This window comes from Triticum urartu, chromosome 3A (assembly GCF_056163025.1).
Source record: "Triticum urartu cultivar PI428250 chromosome 3A, HENAU_Tu73, whole genome shotgun sequence".
Classification (NCBI taxonomy): Eukaryota; Viridiplantae; Streptophyta; class Magnoliopsida; order Poales; family Poaceae; genus Triticum; species Triticum urartu.
This window is the reverse complement of record NC_141875.1, coordinates 658,414,719-658,425,934: the sequence shown is the minus strand read 5'-3', so window position 1 is coordinate 658,425,934 and position 11,216 is coordinate 658,414,719. Positions and strand designations below refer to the sequence as shown.

The 11,216-nt window shown below is 46.9% G+C and overlaps 2 protein-coding genes across 14 annotated transcripts in view; one reads left to right on the top strand and one right to left on the bottom strand.

Annotated features, from left to right (window-relative positions):
* Positions 1-502: 502 nt before the first annotated feature.
* RPL27 (ribosomal protein large subunit 27) lies at positions 503-2,683 on the bottom strand. The gene is made up of 3 exons (XM_048709807.2): positions 2,335-2,683; positions 878-979; positions 503-796 (listed from the first exon to the last, which is right to left on the bottom strand). The coding sequence occupies exons 1-3, from the start codon at positions 2,611-2,613 to the stop codon at positions 620-622; spliced, it is 558 nt and encodes a 185-aa protein (XP_048565764.1). The 5' UTR covers positions 2,614-2,683; the 3' UTR covers positions 503-619.
* A 340-nt stretch (positions 2,684-3,023) lies between these two features.
* Positions 3,024-11,216, top strand: part of LOC125526708 (uncharacterized) — a 28,196-nt gene continuing 20,003 nt past the window's right edge. For 12 of the 13 annotated variants that reach the window (XR_015598857.1, XR_015598856.1, XR_015598855.1 and 9 more), the window contains exons 1-5: positions 3,024-3,471; positions 4,849-4,957; positions 5,049-5,147; positions 5,402-5,466; positions 6,001-6,062. The gene's annotated coding sequence lies outside the window, so the exon portion shown is untranslated. The remainder of the gene's footprint in view (positions 3,472-4,848; positions 4,958-5,048; positions 5,148-5,401; positions 5,467-6,000; positions 6,063-11,216) is intronic. The other variant, XR_015598858.1, reaches the window with a different exon arrangement.

Sequence of the window (11,216 nt, the reverse complement as noted above, 5' to 3'; positions counted from 1 at the left end):
AAATGCACCCTTACTATATTTCTTTGTTGGATAGATAATTAGCACCTAATCCATAAGGTTCCATAAAACAAAACCTAAACTTCCTTGTTTTCTCTCTAATACTTAGCAGAACTAGTGTCTGCTACTACTATTTTTGCCTTTTTGTTTTCACCAAATGTAATGTTACCATCTCTAAATATTGACAAATCAATTTACTTTATCAGAAATTTATGTTTCTCAAGGTAGCCATAATAGACATAAATGCAGGGAATCTGGTTGTCTTGCATGCACCAACTAGACTAAAACCGTTTAGATCCCTACACACCAAAAGAAACTTTTCTGCAAAGGGAGCCTCTGGAAAGTCACTCCTAATACGACCTTAACCAGATAACACACCCCAGTAATGATTGTTTGGATTCATTGGCACCATCACAATATTACGTGGAGTTTGTGGGAAGTTGGCCTAACTGTTCCCGGAAGTGTAATATCCCGAAAACACAATATAGACAGGACACAGCTAAAATTTAAAATGAAGCTGGAGTGCTGAACTTGCATTCATCTTGCAGTTGATGATTTACATTTGAGAAAGATTTGTCAAGCATGGATTTTGTAAAAAGAGAAATACATTACAGTAAACCTATCAGCAGTCTGCATTGACCTCAACACTTGCATCTGCAGCTGCCAATACCAATTCTGGTTCATAAGTTCCCTCTGCTCTGGCCTTCAAGCGTTCGCGCTGCAAGCGGAAGTTCTCTCTCTTCCTTGCTCTGTAACTGTTTGGGTTCTCAGGCTGTTTCTCATATGGGTAGACGCTTACCTGTAAAAGAAAATAACAGCATATTCATATATCTGGTATTCCGCTGAAACCCAACTAGATCCAGTAACTAGTGACTCTGACCTTTTTCCTGTCCGGTCCATATTTCTCAAACTTGACAAGTCCATCAATCAAGGAAAAGAGGGTGTGATCCTTGCCCATTCCAACATTATTTCCAGGATAAACCTGAAAAGTTCAGCATACATGCAAATAAGAAAACGCAAAACATGGAGACACGTTTGGTTGCGGCTTATAAAATGTGCACTTTTCGTACACCAATGTGAACCTACTTTATGAATAGTGCATGGTCTCAAAAGACCGAAAGTCATGTTAAACTCACGGTTCAGGTAAATAGCACAAAAGTTGGGAAGGAAATTGCATTTGCACACTGAATGATCACTCGGAACAGATAAAATTACTATGTACACAGAAAGTACTCCCTTTTTTTCTGCCCTTGCAGAATTTAGACTTGGTAGATATCAGTGCCCATTGCTTCTGAAGAGTGTAGTAATTCCTTTTTCTAGAAAGTGGAAGCTTTATTGCCCCGGCTCTGCATCGATGATGCATAAAGCCAATTTATTACAGGAGTACTATGCGCTCCGAAAGTACTATTGTCTGCCCTTTCAGAATTTAGACTTGGTGGATATCGGTACCCACGGCTTCTGAAAGAGCATAACTAGAGGCCACCATACTTGCAAGCTTGTACTACATGTGGCCATGTAAAGAGTGACATACTCCCTCCGATCGGAAGAAAGTGTCCCAGCTTGAGCGGAGGGAGTAGCAATTAAAGTCTCTTTACAACATGGTCATCGCCATGGTTTTATCTAAACGAATGAATAGTCATGCCACTCACAACATGGTCATTGCCAATTTACCACCACATAGTCATGCACTCATGCCATTCACAAGTACTCCCTCTGTTCCAAAATAGATGGCTCAACTTTGTACTAACTTAACAAAGTTGAGTCATCTATTTTGGAACGGAGGGAGTATGAAGTAAGCATTCAACCAAGATAACATGAATATAGCAGCTTCTAAGCTGCTACCTGCAAAATGATTAGCTGACTAGTGACTACAGATCACAGGTGTGAGTTCCTTTTGAAATGAATGGATGATGCTTGCAGTAGTATACAGCTAAAACAGGGACCAAACATTATACTCTGAACAAGTAGGTTCGTACTTTTGTCTGACAGAAAAAACTGAAAATGTGGACAATGCCAGAGCCAGCAGGAACCGCTGAGCGCCGCAACGACGATGACAAGCACACCTAATCTAAGCCCTGTCATTCCCTGACCTGTAGTATACACAGTCTTGCCTCACCACAATCCAATCTCCACAAATCCCCTAGCACTGAAAATCAATTTCGTATCCCGAAGTACTAGTACCGCACAGTATTTAGTTTTTAGTTATGTACACTAGCATTTCACCGGAATTCCCCATTGTGCACCAGTCAGAAGCGCCTTACTCACTGACAGGAGCCGAGAGCAAGCGGGAGGGAGAATGGACGGGGCGTACAGACAGACAGGAGCAGAGAGGGAGACCTTGGTGCCGCGCTGGCGGATGATGATGGCGCCGGGCTTGGCGAGCTGGTCGCCGTAAATCTTGACCCCGAGGCGCTGGCCCTTGGAGTCCCTGCCGTTCTTGGTGCTTCCGGCCCCCTTCTTGTGCGCCATCTGGATGGTCAGCCCGCGCGCCGGCAGCGTCGCCACGCCCACGCCCCCGGTGGTGCCGCCGGGGAGCGCGGCGCGGTCGCCGCGGAGGAAGGAGGAGGAGGACGCGAGGGACAGGCCCTTGAAGGCTCCCACCAGCGTGAACGCCATTTCTGTCGCTCGGAGAAACGCAGCAGCAGCAAGCCAGCAACGGCAGCAGACACTCTGCGCAGGGGAAAGAAGATGAGGTGATAAGGGTGGGGTCGTGGGCCGTCAGTGGGCTGAATGTACTGGGCTGCTCGCTAAGTTTGAGCCTGGTGTGAAGAGCGCTGCGCGCGCAGCTGCAACCCAGCAGGCCCTGGCCAGCAAGACCGAGTCCGTCCCCAAGCGCGCACGTCAGCAATGACGCCAGCCCTTGATCCCACCCGTCATTGAACCATACCCCCTCTCCCGCTGACGCCCGGACCGGCATGTCATCCCCGACCCCGAGCCGGTGTCCACCTCCATGGCGGAGTCCGGCCCGAGCACCGCCTCGCCGTGTAGCCCCGCGCCGCCTCTCGATCCCTGCATGAATGGAGGCGCTCCACCGCACCTCGACCCGAGTCCGCAGCCCTCGAAACCCGTCGAATCCGAGCTCCAATTTCTTGCGGTGCCGCTGCCGCCGCCACCGCCACAGCTCCAATTTCTTGCGGTGCCGCTGCCGCCGCCACCGCCACAGCTCCGGCCGAGCCCAGCCGACGCCAGAGATCACCACCGCCGTTTCCAAGGAGAGCAACGGAACCGCCGGTCAAGCCGAACCTCTCGAATCCGAGCTCCAAATCGAGCTGGAGTACTCGTCGGCGCCGCCACAGCTTCGACAGAGCCCAGCCGACGCCAGAGAACACCACCGACGTCTCCCAGGATAGAAACGGAATCGCCGACTCAAGGCAAATCTCTTGGACGCCTTCCCGAGGAGCAAGGATCACCGGAGCCAGCTCAGCGGCAAGCCCCAAAGCCGCCGGCGCCGCCTGAACGCATCTGAACCAATAGGTATGCAATCTGGACCGCCCGATCCAACCTAAATCCTGCTTCTTGGTCAACCGGTGGCGCTTCTTCAAGTGTAGTGTAGCAGCTTCAGGTGGGCCAAGGAAGTTGTATGTTGGAAATCCAGCTCCAATTGAGACCGGCATGCTCCCCACATTGCAAAACAGACTCTGCTTTTTTGTGCAGGGTGATGCTGTAGAATAAGTTTCTTGTCACAAATATACCTGGCCATGGAAAGCCCGGCCCGGCTGGCCCGGCCCGAAAAATCCCGACCCGGCCCAGCCCGACGCTGCCCCCAGGCCAGGCTCGGGCCTAGATTTTGAGCCCGAAGGCCGGGCCGGGCCCGGCCTGGGCCCGTCGTTTTTGCATTTCTCTGAAGGTCGGGCTGGGCCGGCCCGAAGCCTGACGGGCTTTTACGTGTTCGGGCCGGGATCGAGCCCAGAAAACAGGCCCGATGGCCGGGCCGGGCTGGGCTCGGGCCTGGGTTTTTTTCGTCGGGCTTGGCTAGGCCCGGCCCGGCCCGAGGTATGGCCAGGTATAGTCACAAAATGGAAGACTTTTTGTTTTACCAAGCTAGTGTAGCAGCTTCAAGTGGGGCAAGGAAGTTGTATGTTGGAAATCCAGCTCCAGTTGAGACTGACATGCTCCCCGAATTGCAAAAAAGACGGTGCTTTTCTGTGCAGGGTGATACTGTAGAATAAGTTTCTTGTCACAAAATGGATGGCATTTTGTTTTACCAAGATAGTATTTCAAACCTTTCCCTTTATTAATGTTAATCATACTATTTAGGCCCCGTTCGAAAGCTCGCTGGCTTCCGAAATGAGCCGTTCGGCAGTGCACCAGGGCAGCTTCTCGTCTCCGTGATTTTTGCACTGCCGAATCCTCGTCTCCGCGGAGCCAGATTCTCGAAGTGGAGCCGTTTGGTGCGGCTTCTCGGAGCGATTTTCGGAAGCCAGCTCGTGGACTGCTTCTGAACGGGCCCTTACTATGATTCGTAGTAGTAGAGCAGAGGAGTGGAACATTACGTTTTTAATCTAGTTGATTCAGGGAAGATAGGCGATTCTTAATTCTGTGTGATCTCTTAATTTGTGTGCCACTTGTAGTTGTGTGCTAGTCTGGTGTTTGATGTTCCTTCAATAGTGATTGTCATATATACACGAGGCTGTTTTATTTTACTTATTTTCAAAAGCTCATTACAGTTGTTGTATAATGGTTTTTTTTTACTGAGAAAAAAATGATTGCTGCTATCTATAGGTTTTGCATTTCAGATTGCTTGATAACTCTCTAGAACTGTATGTGTCAGGAATCTCTGAACCTTCATTTAACACATTGACTTCTCACATAAAAAAGTACTGATAACTGATTTTACTTTCATACTTGTAGATCAAAACGTTCCACATATATGTTGTTGAGAAAGTTGCACAGCATCTTGGTATGGATGATCCTTCAAAACTTCGCCTTACAAAGCACATCCCGCATTTACAGCAACCAGGTCAGGCACCTTTTTTTTAATGTTTTCCTATTTATTTACTACTACATTGCATGGGAGTATTGATCATCTTGAGCTTCCTTTTTACTTGCAGATGTCTGACATTTTTTATTATGAGACACTGACATTCCTTTGCCAGAACTGCAAGGTCCGATAACATTGAGTTGCTTTTCACCAAGCTACACACAATGAGGTTGTTTGCACCAAATTTTGTGCTTGCAGCCGCTTTTATGTGTCTGTAAACATGTCCTGCAATAACCTTTGTTTATCAGGCGCTGTTTCACATTATATGATTGCCAAAAGGCAGTACGTTTTCTGATTTGATTGGCAACTTAAAATCAAAGTTGAATTCACTGTAAATACTGTTAGGGTTTTTTTATTTTTCTGAAAGGGTTTTTTATGTTCTGCCAATTTGATCTTGAATTTTTCAATTTTTCCTTTTTTTAGGTTGAGTTATCACAAGGTGATGCTGGACTTAGCTATTTCAGGTCAACAATAACAAGATATGGAAGGTACTTGTTATCTCTGTTGTGGCATGGAAGTTGTAATTCCTCTAGAATAGATTTTTACTATTGAAATCTTGGTTCGGAAACAATAGATTGTATTATCACGGAAGTCAACTTGTACCATGATGCATGTCTTTAGTTTAGTAGGTTGCAGTGGCTGGAATATGGTACACCCTTATAAACGAATGCAATGAGACTGCTGATGGCAGTATGTTGGCAGGAATTAGGAAGGCAGTGCACTAGTCCTTGCCTGGGTGGTACTACCCCATGATGGGGCTACAAACCCCACTTATTTTGCAGTCCGTGTAATAAAAATGAATTAAATATTAATTGTAACCATGGATATCCATCTGTAAAATATGTGGTTTTGGCTATCTGCAAGGAAAGTACAAATTATCTTATCATGGTTCGTGATTTCATTAAACTTCTTCAAAGTTCCGTCTCTCTTTATGAATCCAGTTTTCATTAAGATGATGCACATACTTCACAATAATCCGGTTGACCTTTGTATGCATTATCAGTCATTGCCTTATTTTTCAGGTGTACCAGCCAACTGAGAAAATAGATGCAGTTCATGATCCAAACCTCTTTATGTTGAGGAGGTATGCAACATTAACACAAATACTGTTTACATTCTCCTAGAAGCTTTAAAGGCTTAACCTCGGGCCATTTACTCCTATTATCCTTATTTTCTTGCTTGGTTTGATAACGGAGTGACATGGTCCATGTCCATCTCATGCATTATAAGCACTTCATGTAATTACCCATTCCTCAAATACGCTAGTCATCGTCTCCTTTTCCGTATTTCTCTTAGTCTCACTCCCAAACACTTCACGATCCGACAGAGGGAATACCAACAACCATGGCATTGTCCCCTTCGGTCGTTCATGCCACTTGAGAGGATGAAGGCTCATGTGAAAGGCATCGGCACTGGCGAGTTTGCCACCATCCTAGCCACGACGACAATGCCGTTGAGTATATAGTGGAGGGTAGAGTAGCAAAGTGGAGCAATGACGCCGCGGGAGGAGGTGCACTCGAACAGGGGCACTGTAGTCTGTTTCTTCTTCCGGGCGAGTGACTGGCATATAGACAAGACTCCCAACAAAATATCGATAAAGCGTTGGATCAGACAATGGGTCAACATCATTAGCAGGGAGGTGAACATCAAGCTCCATGGGAGTCTCAAGAGTGCGCTCATCAGTAAGAGCAGCACGAGTAAGAAGATCATGGATTATTTTTTAGCAAGAAGGGACCTCAATCCCAAGAATTTAGCGAGGAGGGCCAAGATAAGACTTAAGAAATTGGTAGCTAAGACGTGCCTACACAAAGGTAATATACTCACGGTCTTCGCCTGGTGATGATCATGTCATCAACATATAGAAGAAGAGTCCTACCAAGAGCAGAAAAGTGGACAAACAACGTAGGATCACGAGCACTTGTTGAAACCAGCGGCAGCCACCATAGAGGCAAAATGCTCAAACCAGGCGCGAGGGGATTGCTTAAAGCTATAGGGAGAGGGATGAAGATGACAAAGCATGATACCCAGGTGGTTGCTGCATGTAAACCTCCTCATGCAGCTCACCATTAAGAAAGGCTTTCTTAATAACAAGCCGATACACAGACCAATGGAGGCATTCTTAACATCAAGCTGGGACATAGACTAGTGGCGAACAGAGGCCACAATAAGAAGTGTGCGACAATGGTCAGACGGTTTGCGAGAGAAAAAGTCTCATTGTAATCAGGACCATGCTCTTTCTGAAAGCCACGAGCCACAAGACGAACTTTGTAAGGCTCAAGAGAACCATCAGAGTGAGTCTTAAACTTGTAGACCCACCAAGTGATGGGACGAACACGAGGAGGAGCAAAAACAATACCCCCCGTGCCGATGCGCTCAAGAGCAACAGTCTCCTCTGCCATCGCAATATGCCATCTGGTTTGAACAACATCACTATAAGAAGTCGGCTCAAGAACAACAACGCCAACACTTGGAAGACCAAGGTGGTTAACAGGCCAAAGCATTAGAATATGCAAGCCATAAGTAGGCGGAGACGGGGAACATGGCACATCAGTAGACGCATCCACAACACGCAGATGCCGTGTATATAAGACATAAGTTAGGAAAAAAGATGAAAGAGTATGAGTAGGAATGATCGGAATAAACTTAGGTGATGGAGGCAAGGAAGCCACAAGGTGTAGAATCATGTGATAAGCGAGGTGAGAAAATCATAGGAGATGATGGCGTTGGTTCTACAATAATCAGGGAAGCAGGAGCAGTACATCAAATGCATAATGGCTCAATAGGACTGGTAGGAGTGTCGGGAAAATTGTGGAAAGAGATATACTCCATTGAAATGGTCGAGGAAGATGGACGTGGGTTATAGGGACGAGACTCATCAAAAGTCATCCCCTGAGAAATAGGTATGCGAAGACCAACATGATCCCAATAGTGATATCCCTTATGCTCATCGTTGTATCCTAAGAAGACACACGCAACGAACTGAGCAGTCAGTTTGGTGCATTCACGTGGGGGCAAGAAGGACATAGCAAAACACAACCAAATAATTGAAGCGCCAAATAATCAGGAAACGATCGAATAGATGCTCGAAAGTAGCGCCACCCTTCAGAGCAGTGGATTGCTGAAGGTTGATGAGATAGATGGAAGTGGAGACAGCCTCGGCCCAAAAGTGCAAGGGAAGAGAGGCAGTGGCCATCAACGGACGAGCCGTCTCAAGAAGGTGACGACGCTTACGCTCAACCATGCCATTATGAGCATGTGCACCTGGATAAGAGAACAAATGCAAGAGTATCTTGCTCATCAAGGATACGCAACAACTTGGGAGATATACTCTCCACCAAAGTCATCAAAGAACACACGAATAGGCGTAGAGAACAGAGTATGAACCATGACAGCAAAACGCTTATAGATAAGACCTCACTACGAGAAGAAATAAAGTATATCCAGGTGTTTGGGTCAAAGCTATTTTTAGTGTTTGGGTCAAATTATTATTTGCAAGAAGGGGTTAGAGTTTGCCTGAAAGACAAGATTATCATTTGGGTTTGATATATGACTATATCCCACTCAGTCATGTCTTGCATCAAAGGTGTGGCCCACTTTGGAGAAGAATACACCTACCATTCTGGCAGCGGGCCTATAACTTATCTCGACACTTCTGTTTAGGCCTCATTCCCCTAATACGCTAGTCATCGTCTCCTTTTCCGTATTTCTCCTAGTCTCACTCCCAAACACTTCACGATTCAAGACAGGGAATGCTAGCAGCCTTGGCGGCATGTCCCCTTAGGCCGTTCATGCCACTTGATAAGCTGAAGGCTCTCGCAACATCGTGTGAGAGGCATCAACTCTAGCGAGTTTGCCACAATCTTGGCAACGATTACGCTGTAGGAGGAGGTGCACTAGAATGGGGGCACTGCAGTCTGTTTCTTCTTCTAGGCGAGTGGCAGCCAGATAGACAAGACTCCCAACAAGATGACGATAAAGCGTTAGATCAGACAAAGGGTCACCATCAGTAGCACCGAGGTGAACATTGAGCTCCATGAGAGTCTCAACAGTGCGCTCATCAGTAAGAGCAACAAGGGCAAGTATTAATTTTGAGAAAGAAGAGACCTGAAACCCAAGAAAGTAGCAGGGCCAAGATCAGACATAGGAAACTCCTTACTAAAATGTGCCGTCACAAAGGCAATATACTCAGGGTCTTTGCCGGCGATGATCATATCATCAACATATAGAGGACTCCTACCAAGAGCAGAAAGGTGGACAAACAACGTAGGATCATGAGCACTCGCTGAAAACCAGCGGCAATCACCCTAGAGGCAGAACACTCAAACTAGGCTTGAGGGGCTTGCTTAAAGCCATAGAGAGAGCGATGAAGACGACGAAGCATGTCGTCAGGAGCATAATACCCAAGTGGTGGTTGCATGTAATCCTCCTCATGTAGTTCACCATTAAGAAAGGCATTCTTAACATCAAGCCGAGATAGACCCGTGGCCAATAGAGGCCACAAGAGAAGTGTGCGAGCAGTGGTCATATGGTCTGCACGAGCAAAAAGCCTCATAGTAATCAGGACTCATAATCAGGACCATGCTCTAGCTGAAAGCTACGAGCCACAAGACGAGCTTTGTAACGCCCAAGAGAACCATCAAAGCGAGTCATAACAGCTTTGTAACGCTCAAGAGAACCATCAGAGCGAGTCTAGACCCACCAAGTGATGGGACGAACACGGGGAAGAGAAACAATATCCCACTTGCCGATGCGCTCAAGAGCAGCAATCTCCTCTGCCATCGCAATGTGCCACTTGGTATGAACATCATCACGATAAGAAGTCGGCTCAAGAACAATAGCGCCAGCGCTGGAAGACCAAGGCGGTCAACAGGTGGAAGCAGACAAGGAAGCAAGCCATAAGTAGGCCGAGATGGGGAAGATGGCACATCAGTAGACGCATCCACAACATGCGGACAATGTGTATAAAAGTGAGGAAAAGATGTAAGAATATGAGTTGGAATCATCGGGATAAACTAAGGTGATGCGGATAAGGAAGTCACCGGTGATGATGCTGTAGAATCCTGTGATAAGCGAGGTGAGGAAATCATAGGAGATGATGGCGTTGGATCTGCAATAATCGGAGAAGCAGGAGCAGTACGACGAATGGATAAGGGCTCAACATGAGTGATAGTAGTGTTGGGAAAATTGTGGAAAGACTCCACTGAACATGTTGAGGAAGATGGACGAGGCTGGTAGGGACGAGACTCATCAGAAGTTATATTCCGAGAAATAGGCATCCGAAGACCAACAGTGATATCCCTTATGCTCATCATTGTATCCTAAAAAGACACGCAACGGACTGAGTAGTTAGTTTGTTGCGTTCACGTGGGGCAAGGAGGACATAGCAACACAACCAAACAATTGAAGCGCCGAATAATCATGAAAGGATATAGATGCTCAAAAGTAGCACCACTCTGCATAGCAGTGATTGCTGAAGGTTGATGTGATGGATGGAAGTGGAGACAACCTCGGCCCAAAAGTGTGAGGGAAGAGAGGCAGTGGCCATCAACAGACGAGTCTTCTCAAGAAGGTGGCGATCCTTGTGCTCAGCCATGCCATTCTAAGCATGTCACCTGGATAAGAGAACCGAATAAGAGTACCCTGATCAACAAGGATTCCACACAACAACTTGGGAGATATACTCTCCACCAGAGAGATCACGGAACACGGGAATATGCGTATAGAACCGAGTATGAACCATGGTAGCAGAACACTTATAGATAAGACCTCACTACGAGAAGAGGTGTGTCGAGAGAGGTCACCAGTGATGACCTCCTTTGGAGGCAAAGGGAGAAGGACCACCGACATCAGAGTGAACAAGGTCGAAAGGTGGCTGAGACACTGTCTGCCTATGAGTATAAGGTAATTGGACATGATTACCAAGCCGACAACCTTGACGGTTTAGAGTCATCGTCGGATACGAATCCAAGAAGACCATGCCAAATTAAGGATGAGAGATCACAAGTGACCCAAGGCAATGATGCCACTGCTCGAAATAATTGGTAGACAAGGCAACAAAGGCAGTGACTGGCGGTGGTGGCAGCAGAGGGACTTGATCCAGCATCCCACGTGCCTGTGCACTCTTCGCACCCTGCCGATCTGGATTGGTGTTCTTCTCTTGTTTTCGGGTTCCGGGACACGCACTTGATTAAGCACCCCAGGTTCTCCTACTGTGCACCCTTGGCCCCGGCTTTAGGTA